At 46.1% G+C, this 16326-nt stretch overlaps 1 protein-coding gene across 5 annotated transcripts; it reads left to right on the top strand.

Moving 5' to 3' along the window:
* Window positions 1–4221: 4221 nt before the first annotated feature.
* FAXDC2 (fatty acid hydroxylase domain containing 2) lies at window positions 4222–15608 on the top strand. Of its 5 annotated transcripts, XM_086759125.1 has the most exons (11): window positions 4224–4286; window positions 4415–4535; window positions 7233–7297; window positions 7991–8038; window positions 10855–10946; window positions 11050–11153; window positions 11891–12012; window positions 12338–12543; window positions 12921–13026; window positions 13932–14098; window positions 15321–15608. In XM_086759125.1, the coding sequence occupies exons 4-11, from the start codon at window positions 7991–7993 to the stop codon at window positions 15475–15477; spliced, it is 1002 nt and encodes a 333-aa protein (XP_086615251.1). In that variant the 5' UTR covers window positions 4224–4286; window positions 4415–4535; window positions 7233–7297; the 3' UTR covers window positions 15478–15608. The 5 variants fall into 5 exon arrangements, with proteins under 5 accessions (XP_086615252.1, XP_086615251.1, XP_086615250.1 ...); XM_086759124.1 differs by lacking the exon at window positions 7233–7297; XM_086759126.1 differs by lacking the exons at window positions 4415–4535; window positions 7233–7297 and having other exon boundaries at window positions 4222–4286.
* Window positions 15609–16326: the final 718 nt, after the last annotated feature.

The raw sequence follows: 16326 nt of genomic DNA on the forward strand, positions 1-16326 counted from the left end.
CTTCCGGGTTGCCGCCGCGCTCTCGCGAGAGAAATGGCCGAGCCGCGGGGGCGCGCGCGCGGCGGGGTGTGTTGCTGCGCGCGCCGGGCCTCGCGGCCGCGCGCGCTCCCGGCGATGGCGGGGGGCGCGGGGGAGGCGGAACGCCACGCGGGGTCCTGCTCAGAGTGCGCCTGCGCAAAGCGGCCGGCCTTGGGAAGAGGTTTTTTCCGGCCTCCTCCAACCCCCCCCCCAAGGGTGGCTGATGGACTCGCCCGGGCTCGCCGCTGGGGGAGCGGCGGGCGAGTCCAAAATCCACGAGCGGGGGGAAGGGATAAGGGGGTTGGGTGCCCGCCTCTCCCTAAGGGAACAGGGGCCTGCAGGCCGGGCTGCCACAGACACCCAGCATGGCCCATGGCCTTTGCTGCTGGGCACCCGGGGCGGCGGGGCGGGATGAGGGTCGGTGTGTTTTCCCAAGGCCAGGAGGCAAAGCGCTGCTGTCCTGGCTCGTGTCGCTCATACGTTGCAGCGGGTAGCAAGCCCATTGTTTGAGGAAGTTCCGCGTCTTCCCGCAGAAGCTTAGAAGTCGTTGTTCAAGTACCTACTGTGGCTGCAAACTTTTAGGCTGGCTTTTCCCGTTCCAGAAATGCTACTTAAATTACATTAGCAACAGAAGTTTGTGTCCGGTAAAGCAGCATAATGTAACTGCTAATGTAACATAGCTGCCAACACCTGCTTTGCTGGCTGATGCCGGCGGCAGATACTGAGTCTATTTGGAAGCTTGTCTGCTAATAATTAAGCTTAGATAGTATTTCTTTTAGATTGCCAGCCTTTGGACAGGGTTGCACCTGTTATAAAATACGGCTGTTCTGGTACTGCTGCAGAATTGTTACCTGCCCACCATTGGGGTTCACCTGGAGATGTTTATTGCACCTCAGCTCCCTACCATTTTTATACAAGTATCCAGAAAAAAAAACACATCTTGATATCTTTTACACTTCAGACATAGTTCAGTGTCTCAGGTGTAATGTTCATACCTCAGCAGGAATGTAACTTCTAGAAAAGGAGAGGTTTATCTGAGCACTGCTCTCTATCAAGTGACCTTGGTGCTGGCAGCATCTTTTGACATCCCATCACTGAACATTGTTTTGATTCAAAGTTTATCTTCATAGATGATAGATAGTTACCATTTTGCCTTCTCAGCCCTGCAGTCTCCGGCATTGTGTAATCGATAAGTTGTGCAATATGCTACATTGGCAGAAAGTAATCACCTTTCTTCCCGTGGTCACTTGAGGTTGGGATTTCCTGCAAGAAAACATACGTTGCTAGCAGGTGGATATAGCAGGTTGGAATGCAGCACTCTATAAATATAAGGTTAGATTTTTTTTTTCCTAAATAGTTCAGAGTAAAAGACATATATCGTTTTTCTTGCTCATAAACCCAGCACTTGAAGGTAGGTTGAATTTAGGGGAAAAAGGGAGGATGAATCTTCTCACGACACCAAAAATAGGTGTGCCTTGCTACTCTAATAAAAAATCTATTGCAGGAAATAATCACTTGTGATAAATTACTCTTGTAACATTTAACAGTTTGCTTGTAGTTTAAAAAAAAGCCATTAAAGGATATTTATTAGCACTGGTGGTAAGAGCTGGAAACATATTTTGCTCTAGGAGATCAGAATGTGTTTTTTCAATCATGGCTAATAAAAAAAAAAAAAAAGTATAGCTGGAAAAGACACTCTGCTCTTAAAAAATCCCATGGTTCTTGTGTTTGGAAGTTACCAAACTTTCTTCCAGGTCCAGCACCCAAAGCAGGTTCTTGAAAAGTCCTCACACCCTCCATATGGTTCTGTTAAAACCAGAGTAAAAAAAAAAAAAAAAAAAACAGTTTGTGTGTGCAGACCTACTGCATCATGAGGTTGAAGAAGCAGCTTTATCTCAGCATTTTCACATTAGCCAGCTTGAGCTGCCTGTCCTGGATCGTGCCCTGTCGAAGTGGTTGTGCGCTTCCTTTAGAGCTTGGTTACAGCACCACAGATGGTAGAAGAGTTACTTACAGAAATCTTAGAACGAGAACTGAGAGTTCAAAGATGCGACCGTTGCTGAACACGTTTGAACCGTAACAGCGAGGCCGTCATTTCCATTTTCCGAACCCTTCCACTGCTCCACAGGCGCTTGCAAAGCGTGCCGCTGCAGCAGTAGGTGGTGGCACACGCGTGCCTGGCAGATGGTTAGAAATATAGTTCAGAATGCAGGGAATTAATGATGAGGTGCGCTAAGTTCAGACTCCTCTTCAGCGTTAGAGGAACTATCAGTGTGGGTTGATACAATCCTGAAAGACAATTCATAGGTTTTCTCCTTCTAATGTTTTTGGTGGTTTTTTGTTTTTTAATCAAACTATTGACTATTACAAAAACTGTGGAGAATGAACAAAGAGAAGTTATTTTATGAAGTGTCTGATCAAAAAGCCTTCCAACTGAGAAGAAATCACACTTCTTGCGTGCCTCAGCAAAGATTGCTCTAACGTTGGAGGGTTTGTGGTGAAGATGCCAGCGCAGGGCACAGGCTGGCCAGCAGACAGAAGCAGCTTTTAGGTTACTGCCAGCCTGCACTAGACAGAGACTTGCAGCAGAAGGTAAATCCCGTTTACATCCTTAGGACTGATACCGTGAGCTGTCTGTTCCTCTTGGGTATAAATATTTGGGAGATAACCCCTGTTGGAATTGAACAGCAGTTAAAAAGACACACTGAGGTCTGTGAAATTCACTGGCCTGTCACCCACTTTTGGCTGTTGGATGAACAGTCCTCCCAGTGCAAGCTCAGGTCCAAATAAAGATCAGCTCAGGACAACATTCGTATGGCATTCCTATCTTGAAATGCCGATTTCCACTTCCTCCTCTGCGCATGTGTAAATAGTTTGAAGGAATCGCATTCCTTCCCGTTTAGTTTGCTGTCCATGATAAATAACAATTAGTAGCAATGGCTAAGAATTACAAACTCTTTCCCCACTAGGAAATAGTTAGGATTAGTCAAGAGAAAGTGTCAATGACAACAATAACAGGGTCTGAAATCTGAAATGAAGCAACAGCGAATGTTTATCGCACTACGAGGACAAACACCGTGAGGTTGGCAGAGGAGTTCCGGAAACACTCTCATTCCATAAAAAATGTTAATTGATAAAACTGCAGATGCAGCAGTAGGTACAGGAAACCAGGCGCAGACCGGGAGGTACCCCCATTATTCATGCTTGCGGCTCTCAAGCCCCATCCCTGGGAACATTCAAGGCCAGGCTGGATGAGGCTCTGAGCAACCTGATCTAGTCAGGGATGTCCCTGCTCCTTGCAGGGGGGTTGGACTAGATGACCTTTGAAGGTCCCTTCCAACCCTAACCATTCTATGATTCTCTCTGCAGTGCTGACTGCTGCTAGCTTGGGATGTTGCTTGCCAAACAAGAGGCGTGTTGGTTCACCTGGCCATTCAAGCCTAACTGTGAGGCAGAGGTGATATTCCGTGTTTTTCCAAAATAAATCTGCAAAGTTATGGCAAGTAACACCCTCAGTTCTCACAGCTTGGTTCGTAACGCACTGTGTATTAGATCAGTAACATCAATTGGGGCCACATCTGCATAACAAAGACCAACGCTACTGCAAATTACATCTTACGCTCTGCAATACCATAATTACAGACGTCACGGTCTGTAAACATCACGTTTAACGACAACTGAGCCCAAGTGCATGCCAACCTATTTGCATCTTGTCCTTACAGCTGGAACCAATACCTGTAACTGGTTGAGGACAGTATGTAGCAGCAGCGTTGGTGTAATTTATAGATTTAGTGCAACACAGTGAAAACTGGACTGCTGGTTTTTTTGCCAAATTCCACAGTAACCCTTACTGCTTTTAACAAATACACCTTTGACCCATTCAGTTGCACTGGCACTAGCTATTTTGTGCTTGAAACATGAGTTAGTGTGTTATAAAAACTACTTACTTTTAAGGTGTATGTGACTTTTTTATTCTCAGATCCAGCCATTAACTCTTGATGAACTCTCGCCTGCAGAGATGTATTCCAAATGCTTGACTGATAGCATGCGCGTGTGCACAGGGAACACTGCCAGTACTGAGAGTGACATGGCACTGGCTTCACATGACTCGTCTGGGAGGGGACAGCCAGCTTCTCCTTGGAAACACACCCCCGTCGCCTTTGCCTAAACCCTCATAAAGTTTCCACAGCAGTAGTAAAAGGTGAGGAGTTGAACTCTGGGCTCTGAATAGACACAAAGGACCTCTCCTAGGCTACCATCAGCAGGAGGTGAGCAAAAACCGGGCAACCAGAGTTCAGGGGTGTAGTAGCTTGAAAAGATATGATAGAAACTTTGAGGAAATCCTTACAAGGCAATGTCATGTGTCTGCTTAAAGTGCGATTGTAAGCTTTTCTAGGAACTGTGGTTGCCTTGAGGTCTGTGCAGTGCTTAGCACAGCAGGTCATCCACCAAACACCAAGCCTAGACCTGTGTCTGTTCACATAGCGTGGCTGATATACAACTTTTTGGGTGACCAGGTAAGTTGTCCTTACGTTTTCCTTTCTGTATTTTCATGGACAGTCATGGCCTTTTTTTTTCTCTCAGGCACAGTTGTTTTCCACTGTCTATGCACTATAAAGGTTGATTCCAGTGAAGTAAGGTCCACAACAGAAGACTCAAGCAGGAGGGAAAAAGGAATACCAAGCAACTGTGGTAGGCGGCCAGTCCGTCACGGCAGGTGTACCCTGTTACTCAGCTGCATCTGCAGCAGCAGGACTGTCTGGCTGGTGTGGAAAAAAGGATACAGAGCAAGACAATACTGGGGGCAGTACCAGGTGAAATGGGCGCTTGTGCAGCTTGGGACTGTCTGGGCCCCAGAAATGTAAGGGGATAGCAGAGATGGGACATAAATAATACCGTAAATGTTAAAACAAATGTCAAAATATGGCAGTTCTTTCCTTTTCAGATTATGTTGAGCATTTTAAAACATGGCTTTGACAAACCAGCTTTTTCTGATACCTGAAATGGAAAATTCAGTGAAAACAGATCTGTGACTTAATGGGCAGTTGTTGGACAAATGGTGAAGTAAGGGAAAATAATAAAGAAATATATTAGAATTCTTTATTGACTAGTGTATATTTCCCCTTTAAGCTCAAGAAACTGTTTGAAAAAAAAGTTATTTTCACTTTAGGGTTGAGAATTTGGTTTGGATCAGATTTTGTGTTAACTAATTTGAAATAGCCGAAAAGGAACTTTTTTTTTTTTTTTGAACAGCACCAGTTTTAGCTAATATTTGGAAATAGCTGCGGACAGCTGAGATCTTCATTGCTTAGTTCGAGGCTGTATAACGTGCCAACATGAGATCAATGCCAAGCAGCTGAATGGCTTTTTGTTTGCCGAAACAGCCGTGGTTACACAAATGCTTTTAAAAATTATTTGGTATATCAGAAGAGACATTATCCGTTGGATAGAGAAGGTAATGAGATTATGAGGAAAACCTAATCCATTAAGATTTATCTTGTTTTAATGTAAACAACTGAAAATTTTGTCTGTAAATGTGACTTAGTAAAGGTAGCGTACTGAGATTTTGGGGAGAGGGAGGGTAAGCAGACACGGCAGTACTGTTTTGCACTGGAAGCCCATACAAGACTTCTATCATAGTTTGATTATTTTAAAAGGATTACTACTAGAAATGTGATTATAATTTTAACTTTTCTCAACTCAGAATCTGAGACTTGATCAAGCAATGTCTCTTTCTCCTAAAAACTCAGAGTCACACTCTCTGTTGTGCTCTCTCTCTAGCGCTTCACGTGCAAAGATTCAGCAGGGTTTGCCTCAGCACTGCTGTATGGGGGAACCATTCTGGAGCATCAGCCTTCCAGCAAGCAGCTGAGATACCCCTTTTATGTCTGCCTCTCTAAGACCTAATGTTGTCTGCTACGAGGTCATCAGAACAGAATAATCTCTTTAACCGCAGAAAACCGTGGCCAACACTATTTCCTGTACTGTCCAGCAGAATAATTTCATATTGCTGTTTTCAGCTTCCTTCAGGGTGGTTGTAGAGAAGACAAGGAGGTGCACAGCAAAAGGGCAAGAGATACGAGTTATAACGAGGGAAATTCTGATTAGATACTGGGAGGGGGTGTGTGGAAATTACAGTGAAGGTAGTCAAATACTGGAATATATTGGCTAGAGAAGTTGTGGAATCCCCCTCCATGCAGATACTCAAAACTCAACTGTTGACGGCTCCAAACAACATTCTAAGAAAGCTGGAATGAAGTGAAGCCTCAATAAGGAATGGATTATTCAAGCTTGACCTATTTCAAGTATTAGTAGTGTTTTCTTGGAAACAGCGGGCACACCTGCACTGAGAGGACCTGTGTGACAAGATGGGAATACCGTGCATGTCACATAACTTAAAATGCACCGTTGCGATCAGAAGGTCGTTTGCAAATGAAGATAAGATCCATTTGTCCTGTGGCAAGTTACTTACGCTGTTCTATTCAGGCTAGCAGGTTATTTGTGATGGCTGCTTACAGGTATTCTTCACCAGATATGTTAGAGTCCAAGTATATTTTTTCAATAAGGTTGTGGTTGGCAAGCTTGATATATCTGAGAAAAAAAAAAAAAACATACAGAAGATCTCATGGACTGGCTCTAGTAGCTCCCAAAGTCTAATAGGGAGGAGCTCTGGATCTGGAGAAAGCCGAGAAGTCGTAGGACACTGTGACTTCCTTAACACATTCTCATTTTAAGCAATAGCACCTTAGGGCACCTCTCACACTACTTTTTTTTTTGTCCAAGAAAGACAAAGTTAACTCATTTATTTTTTTTTTTTAAGGCTGCTACCAAAAGTTAGCTTTTCCCACGGAAGTATATACAACCCTGGTGTTGAAACAGGGGGTTGGGAGTTCAAGCTCATGGTTTCAAATCACTTTTTGCCTGATTTTTTTTATTTTTTTATTCTCAGAACCATCTAACATCAGTTTCTTCCACTAAAATACATAGTTTGGTGGACTAGCCTTGCCCTTTTCTGTCCCTGAGTAAGCAGGAACCCAAGCAGGAAGAAGGTGTCCAATTTTTCTGACCTGCATACTAACTTGTAACGTAGGGAAACAGAGCTGGAAACACTTGTAAATAAACAGAGTTGCGTTTGTCAGAATGCACCCTTAAAGCTATCGTTTCAAAGCTAAAGCGTAACCTCCTGGCTAGTACAGGGACTTCTTTCTTGGCAGTGTATTCCTCCTTTCTGAAACGCTGCAAGAGGAATACTCCCACGAGGCTTGATAGCATCATAAAGGTAATTGAATGTAATCTTTCTAATGAATAATTTTCCAGCTGTTTTTCTTTGTACCTTAGACAGGTGCCTTTCTACCTTCTTTGTACTTTCCTTTTTACCTTAGGTAACAGTGTGTGCTTGTGCACTTACAGTTCCTCTGCCATGTGCGTGAAGGCTGTGTGGAGCTCTGCTGTGTTAATTCTTCGTGGCACATACTCACATTGTTGTGGTCAGATTTTTGTTTTCGTCTTGTTTTCATCCTTGTTAGTTTAACAGCATGCCGTCGTTATGGCAGAGCACGCGTCCCGTATCATCGTTTCCTTGCAGTCTGTGAAGGGCTGGAGTTCCTACTGAGCGCAATGTATTCCTGGGACAGGTCAAGGGAGACAGCCATGCCACAACACACCAGTGCCACGATCAAAAGCTTTGGTTTTGGCTGTTCTCCCATTTTTCTTTGTTACCCTTGCATCCCTGTTACTCTTCTGGGTCAACACTAACTCATCAGGAAATAAGGGGATCTTTCTTCGCAAGAGCTCAGCTTTGCTCTGTGGCCAACATGAAGGAGGGAGCAGGACAGGATAGAGCACGGAGAGTAAATATTTTACAGTTTTGCAACTGAGCTCGAAGTTGAGGGGATTTGCTGTTGTCATCAGTGTGTTCTTCCACCCTCCAGCTGTACAAGGTTCACTTACTGAGATCACCTTTTTGTTTCAGATGAAAAGAGACTCTGGATATTCCACCATGGCTGAGCAGCAGAAGCAGGTAAAGACTCAAGGTCATCTTTTAAAGAACGCATTATGCAGGCGCTTTAGGAGGCTGGATGTATTGAATCATCTTCTAAGAGAAGTGACAAACACATCCACGCTCTGATCACTTTAGCACAGCTAGGAAATCATCTCTTGCCACTACAACAACATTTTCCCAGCATTTTTTCCCTTCTGGTGGACTGCAGTTACAGCACCAAGTGGTGAAGGGCCTCCTGTTACCTTTGGTTGTGTGGCAAGAGACCACGACACTCGACTGCAGCCAGAAGCTGAGCCACCTAACTGGGCCCAGTTCTGAAAGGGGTCCTGCTAAACAGCACGTTTCCCAGCCGATGAGCCCCAGACTCCGTACCTTGCAGGCAGCAACCCTGTTCTGCACTTAAGGAATTTCCCAACTTGTACAAGCCCTTTAAGGGCAAGATCTCAAGCAATCCAGGGATGACAGTTTAGAAACTACTGTGCTGGAGCTGTTGGCATGAAGAGAAACGGTGTTAGCACTTTGACTTGATGGACAAGATTGGTTTTTTTCTGTGTAAACTTCGCTGCTTCTACAGCTCATGTAATTACACTGTGTGGGATTCATTCACATAATCCCTTCATCACAGGCAGTAAAAATACAGCCTCAAAGCAAGATAGTTTCTAGCCAAAGAGCTGTTAAAACAGCTTAAGTGCTGAGCCTTAGGACAGAGAGAAGCTATCTCAAAGTAGGACATACACAGCATCTGGTGAGTATTAGGAGTTACTAGTTGTTGAAACTCTGAGTTCTTCAGCTGCAAGATGCTAAAGAATCTGAAATACTATTTGGTCTAACTAAAATTTTTGACACTTGTAAGACATCTGAGTTTTTCTTTGGTACGTTCTTTCTTCATGCCAGAGAAACAAGGATGCGATTCTGTTATAAAGCTCTAATTTAGAGCTTTTGTAACCTTGTTTTTCTGAAGAATACGTAGATGGTGTTCCAGGGTCTAAAGATTAAGAAAGTCCTATCTCATGCCAGCATATATGGGTGCAGTTGGAAGTATGAAACTGCTAAGAGCGCAGATCTCCAGCCCAGAAGCCGGCACGCGCTATCAGAAGCTGGAGCAGGCGGCTCTCACCAGCCTCGCGTTTGTAGTTCAGTGCACCCAGTGATAACGCTGGCAACGGATTGCCTCGCTTCTAATGTAAACCTGTAGGGTTCACAAACACCAAGCTGTAGGGCAAGAGTCCTTTAAATTACTCCCTCCCCAGCTGCTAACATGATTTTAAAAATAAATGATAGGAGCAAACGGTTGTTTGTTTTAATGAGGAAAGTTTCAGTGCTAATGAGCAAAGTTCTGTCCTGGGACAGATAAATATTGCTGACAAGCTCTGGGCAATGTTTAATGTTCTGTAGCTGTTACAGAATCTTAGAGAGTGCTCTTAGCACTGAAAGCCATGTGGAGAGGATTCTTCTATATTGCATTTCCGTACACACACCTGCATTCAGCATTTATTAGTGAGCTGTCTCTCTTGTTTGTCCTCTCTGACAGGAGACAAGCAGGACAGCAGCTATGAATCATACTATTTTTACTCCAGTCTGTTTGTGCAGCACAGCAACACAGTTAAAAAACAGGAAGGATGGAGTAATGCACGAGACACTAACTGGTTATTACACTATATTATTTTAGAACTGCATTGATTTTTTAAAAAATGTTTGTCCTACAGATAAATATAGTGCATATTCACCCAAGAAACCCAAACTAAGATTGCTGAACTCCAGAAGCAATTCCAACTTGGGCTACTCCCAAAGACAGATAGTTAATTATACACTTGTCATATATTTGCCAAAAAAACTTGGTTTTGAAAGTTTAAATGCCGAAATATATTGAATATATGAAAGGTCTCACTGGTAATCCTACGACCCTCTTGCAGTTGCTTTGTGTAGTTAAAATCTTCACCGTGATAAAAAGCCATGCTAACATCACCGCTGCCCTTCCGCTGTACGCAGGAATATTCCTTTAGTAGATGACATTTCTGTGACTGAGAGCAGGGATTTAGAGAACTTTATGAGGAGTTGAGTATTTTCGCTCCTCGTTACCGCGCAGTTGTCCTACACAGTGGCACGTGGTAGCTACCAGACAGGTGGTGCTGTCAGCACTAGAACTGAGTTGTACGTGTGACGGTCTGAAGGCACTGCAAAGTGAATTATGCAAGGAAAGGTAATGTCTGCTATCAGACCTCTGTTACACTGGAGGGGGGAAAGGAAAGCTTCTGAGCACGCGAGCCTGAGTTCAGAGTCGGTCTTCAGAGCAAAGAGGAAAGTTGAGAGGAGTGGTTCTGGATTAACTGGAGCTGTTAATCAGATCATCTGAGCACAACAGTTCTTGACTCCTGCGGGGAGGAAGCATACCACACACGGAGAGGGAGAAAATACTGAGGGAGGGAGGTGTTGAGACAGAGCACCGTTCCTTCCTTACCCTCAGGTCTTCCTTTCCTACTGCTCTGAGTTATCCGGAAGCCCCTTATATTATAGTCCTCCAGGCACCAAGAAGCGTGCCCAATAAAAACGGAGGGAAAAAAAAAAAAAAATCAGCTGTCCTTTCTCTCTCCTTGGTTATTTCAGAGAAATTCCATGTCAGTGACACCTCAGGCGACACAGCAGTTGGATGTGTGTGTACTCCCCCCCTCAATTACACACAATATCCCGTAACAGTTTTGTTATTATGTTCTTTAGAGTGTTTGCGAAACAAAACGGGCCATCATAGGACTGCCTTGACCTCCTCCATTTCAAATACCCAAAAATGCTAGTGCAGGACACGGCAGCACATGCTTACTCTCGTTGCTTGCTCGCAGGAAGAGAAGCTCTGGGATGCCGTGAAGATCACTGCCTGTGTCCTTGGTACAGGGCTGCTCATATTCACTGCCTTGGTGAACTCTCTTTCTTGGTAAGATTATTTGAACAAAGGGGCTTGAGGAGAAACTTTTCTGTGGAGAGCAGAACAAGTGGATGATGAAAAGATGGGCAACCAAGAACACTTATTCCCACAGGTACGTGCAGACTATCTGGAATGCTTCAGGTCATTTCTGGCAAACAGCATGGCTAAAGTTCTACTACCAGTTTGAGGGAAAGGAGTGGACAATCTTCCTCTTCGGTGAGTTACTCGGGTTTACAGCCTCCCACTGCAGGAGGAACTGTTTGTGTATTACATCGAAAAGGGAGACGTGGACACGCCTTCCCAAACTCACTAATCCTCCCACTGGACAAGTACATGTAGGCTTCAAAGCCAGCCACAGCGGAGGCAGTGCAACTGTGCTGCCATTGGACTAGCTCACCATTAAATCCCCTATACGGATTGAAAATCTGATCATTTTGCTGCTGCTGAAATGGCTTCCCTTTGAAAACACACTCTTTGCTCCTGTGAGAACTGAGCGACTCAGTAGAACTAATTACTGAAAATTAAAATCAGATTAATTTTACTCTTGCTGTAACACTTATAAAACTCTTCTCTGCCTGTGATTAACAGCTGGTGAACAGGCTTGGTAGAGATGTTCAGAAGTCCAAGGGATCAACTTGACCGTATCCAACTTGTATTTAAAACCCGCTCAGAGATCCCCCAGCCTGCCAGAAAAGCCCTTTCTTAGTTGTGGCAAGTTTCAACCTACAAGAGACTTGTTTGCTCTAACCTCCTCCCCATTCCCTAGGTCTTACCTGGGTGTCAGAACTTACCCGTGTTCCATTTTAAAGCCCCTCAGGGCAGGGGGTACGCATCTGGCACATCTGGGTCCCAGCAAGTTCCTCTGGATACTACACCACTGTGGTTTTTTTTTCCCCGATTTAGCCATAGCTCTCAGTTTATTGACATGTCTCTGCCCTTTCCTCATGCCACAGGGACTGCTTTGGTTCCCAGCCTTGCTTTCTGGTGCTTCAATGGAATCCTCATGGTGGCTGATGTAACAGGAAAGCCAACTTTCATCACTCGCTATCGCATTCAGCTGGGCAAGAACGATCCTGTAAGTATTTCTCACTCTGCCTCTTCTGCTGGCTAAACACTTCTGCAGTCTCTTAGGCTGGGAACGGGGAGAAGAACCTAACGTGCTTTGCTTTTGCAACCCGATAGGATTCAAGGAGAATCAAGCTGAGTCTTGCATATGCATTGCAGGGAGGAAGGCAGTTCTTGTAATTAGGCTACTGATCACATCTGGATTGACGGCTTGTTAAAAAGTTAATCCCCAAACTAACGCAGAGGCAGCCTACAAATCTTAAAGCTCTTTATCCTCCCAGCTCAAAACCACATTTCTTCTGATTTAGCCTCAAGTCCTGACTTCTCTTTTGCAGGTGGACACAAAGAAATTGCGCCAAGCCATCTACACAGCGCTGGGTAATCTGTTCTTTATCTCCTTGCCCATGCTTGTGCCCATGTTCTACATCATGAAATGGTGGGGCAACACCTTCAGCAAGGAATTACCCACCTTCCAATGGTTTCTTGTGGACCTAAGCATCTTCACCTTAATAGAGGAAATTCTCTTTTATTACACACACAGGTGAGCTGAGCTCAGGAACTGGACGCTTGTTTTCCCCCATGCTTTTCAGCTTATATCCATCTCCTGCAACAGTAGTGGTCCCAGTGCCCCCTCTTCCACCAATCTTGTGTTTATATGGGAAGGCTTACACGTCCTGGAATCCACCCTTAAAACAGCAGGCTTGGCTTCTGCAATGCTGCCAGTAACTTCAGTAAGCAAAAATGGGTAAAATGACAAAAGTGGAGCAGCTTAGAGTTACTCTGATTCCCAGCTGCTCTGAATTCTTTATTTTAAAGAAGAGGCATGAGCAAGTCCCCAGCAGAAATTTTGTGTTAGGTTAGTCTACATTCCCTTCTTGCAGAGCTCAAAACCTGCATTTCTCTGTTCTCTCGCCTTAGGCTTGTGCACCTCCCGCTCCTGTACAAGCACATTCACAAGAAGCACCACGAATGGACAGCCCCCATTGGCGTGGTCTCCATTTACGCTCACCCAGTAGAACACATAGTAAGTGGATTCTCCCATGGCCACTCTCCAGATCCTGCGCGCAGTGCGATTTCCATGGGATGAGGAGGAGTGGCAAGAGCAGAACAGCAAATGCACTCTTAGACTTTTTTTCTTAGGAAGAGGAAGCGAAGCTGCATTACCATGAAGCCTAGCTGTAGAAGGGCTGCAGTACCCGTTTCTACTGAACTCTGCTAGCTTTAAGAGCACAGATCCAAGGGGCTCCAACAGATAAAGAACTGCCTGAACAGCGCTTCTGTGAGCACAGAGAGGGCTGGGAGCACAGACGAGGCTTTCAGCACGAGATGTGACACACAGTCTGGGTTCCTGCATGGAGCCAGAATTCTGTCAAGGTTTTCATGCTGGTGGCTGGGATCAGTGTCTCCCAGCACTGCTCCAGCCGAGACTTCTCATGCAAACGCATCCCACCTTCAGAACATTCCACTTCTCAGTACCATCTCCTGTTAACAACCATCCTGGGCTGCAGCACCAGCTCTGTAGGTCTCCCTAATTGACAGTTTTTGGGCAGCAGAATGACTTTTTCTATTCCAGAGTCCAGCTGAGCCTAGCTGGTGCAGTAAGCTTGCTCTGGGCAGTGACAGCCATTCGTGCCACTGGTAGGACACAACAAAGTGATGCAGCTGGGATCATCACATCCCTGCCTTTGACTGCACGTCTCCCCAGGCCAGTGCCCTTTGACAGCTAGGATTCCCAAGAGTTAGTTCAGAGTAGGTTATTTCTTTGATGACTATGTCATTTTAGTAAGGTGTTTGCAGAGGGATCATCCCTTTGCGCTGTTTGCGCAAAACTTACGTGATGTATCACCCAGGTGAAGGAATTCAGCTCCTAGAAGAGAGTCTGCTTGTTGTGGACCCAATAATGAGGTAGAGTTTGCTTCTCATTTCTAGTTCTCCAACACACTGCCTGTCATGACTGGCCCGATGATCATGGGGTCTCATATTGTTTCAATCGCAGCGTGGTTCTCCCTTGCTCTCATAGTAACAAGCATTTCGCACTGCGGCTACCACCTGCCCTTCCTGCCGTCGCCGGAGTTCCACGACTTCCACCACCTCAAGTACGTCTGGGCACTGCTCAGCTCCCCCCTCCCCTCCTGCCTGTGTCCTGGCACTGCTGGCGGGCAAAGCTCCTTTCTGAGGGTCAGGTGGGTTTGGATAAGTGGGGTACAAGCAGAGGAGCCCATCCAGTTCGCCCGATAGCAGGCTGAATGCTGACAGTTCTTAAAGCAGTTAAGCAGAGATCAAGATTTCGGAGGACTGCAGCCCACCGTCCGCGCAGCGCCAGCCACCTCACTGACACCCACCCTCCTCCATCAGCTGACTTGGAAACTTTCTCCAAAGCACAAACACCGCAGCCGAGGCTGAGCGTTTCAAGTTTCCTAAGATGACTCGGGAGGAAAGCAAGCACGGTGTCTGAAGCAGAATGTATCACAGGGACTTTCCCCAGCACAAGCACAGGGTCAGAGAGTTCTCTGCAAGGCTCTTCCTAGAAGTTCAGCAGACACTGCATGTGATCTAGAGCAGAGACAGAGCAAGGGCAAGTCACACGGCTAAAACAGATTTTCAGGGAGCCTCCCTGTCTGTCTCTTCCCCACACACTGGGATTAGTGACACCCATCAGATAACACCTTGCCCAAACAATCACAATTATCCCTTCCTGGCAGATATTCCCAGCCTCCTCCTACCCAGAATCTCCAGAGAGCAGAGTTTCAGCAGGAGGGATACGTACCACAGTAGCATTAGAAGTGTTCCCATCTCCCAGATGTCCACTAAATTCATAGACGTATTCCCTTGAACGAATTGCCTCTCCTGCAGAAACAACCAACGCTGCGGTTCTGTCGCCACCCAAATGCCAGGGAACACCCAAACCACAGTGCCAGTTCTCGTTATCAGTCAGTTCCTCCGCAGCTCGGCTCGTGCCAGGACACGGATCACTGCAGAGCTGAGACGTTCTGGGCGGAATGGCTGTGCCGGCGTCCCAGTGCTGGAAGCGCGGCAGCTCCGCATCCCGGCACAGCCGGATCTGCCGAGCACGCAGACATGACAGCGTGGCTGCTCCCCGGGAGAGAGATGGCAGTTTCTCAGTGTCACCAGTCTGGGTAACAGTGGTGACAGAGAGGGAGGTGGCAGCAGTTTCACCCAGGCTTCGTTAGGGCTGCGAGGGAGACTGGTGCAGGGGCAGAAATTGCATGGATGGCATCAGGGCTCTGAAAGGAGATGGAAATAGGAACAGCAAGGCAACCTCAATAAGTTCAGTGATGTTTATTCTTTGCTTTCCAGGTTCAACCAGTGCTACGGAGTGCTGGGGGTGCTGGATTACCTGCATGGAACAGATACAGTGTTCAAACAAACCACAGCCTACCAGAGGCACAGAGTCCTCCTCAGCCTCACACCGCTCTCGGAAAGCATCCCTGAGGAACCCAAGAGGGCAGAGTGACCCCAGCAGCCCGCGGTTCTGCAGAGCGAGACAATGATCTACGCCAAACAGTATTTTAACTGGGAAACAAGTTATTTACACATAACAAAACCCAAAGTTGAACTTAAAACATGCTGCTTGAGATGACCGCACTTCTGCTGCCTGTTATTTTCTACCTAAGGCACAAAACCCCTGCTCCAGAAAGCTATTTTAAAACAAAGTTTAGAAGGTTTTTTTCTTAATCCCTTGCGCTGTTCCTCGGTTCTAGCTGCCTGCGCTTAAGCCAGATGTGCCCTGGGCCACAGGGCTGGGGGAGTTCCCACTGTTAAGGTTTTAACACTTCAGTTTTCACAGGCCGTGTTTTGGCCTCTTTCAGCAGCATTCCACAGAAATGCCAGCAAGGTGACTGTAACTACATATGAAAGGAATTAAAACTGCTGTTTCTCTGAGACTCAGAACACCTGGGATACAGGATGCAAGCCCATGGAAAGTCAGTGGGGCCACAGCTTTAGAAACACTCTCCCCTGCACATGCAACAGAGGCCTGGCTTCCCCCCAAGCTGCTTTTATTCAGCAGAGATCAGCACAGGTCTGAATTAAGGGCTGTCACATCCTCAGCTCCGCTCCAGAAACTGATGTCTCCCAACATGAAGCGAGTTTCCCCCGTGGGACACGGAAGCGGGGCTGGGAGCTGATGCGCTCACGCAGAAGCCCTGGTACATCACCTCCTCACTCCCCACACGCCAAAGGAGGCACAAAGCGAAATGAGCAGCTCTGTACAACATAACCGTGGAAAGAGACTTCCCAAGGAAAAAAAAAAAAAAGAGTCCCTGCTGTCCTGAGCTGTGTGGAGATGAGTGAAACTCTAAGA

The sequence above is a fragment of the Chlamydotis macqueenii genome, chromosome 14, assembly GCF_036417535.1.
Source record: "Chlamydotis macqueenii isolate bChlMac1 chromosome 14, bChlMac1.mat, whole genome shotgun sequence".
Classification (NCBI taxonomy): Eukaryota; Metazoa; Chordata; class Aves; order Otidiformes; family Otididae; genus Chlamydotis; species Chlamydotis macqueenii.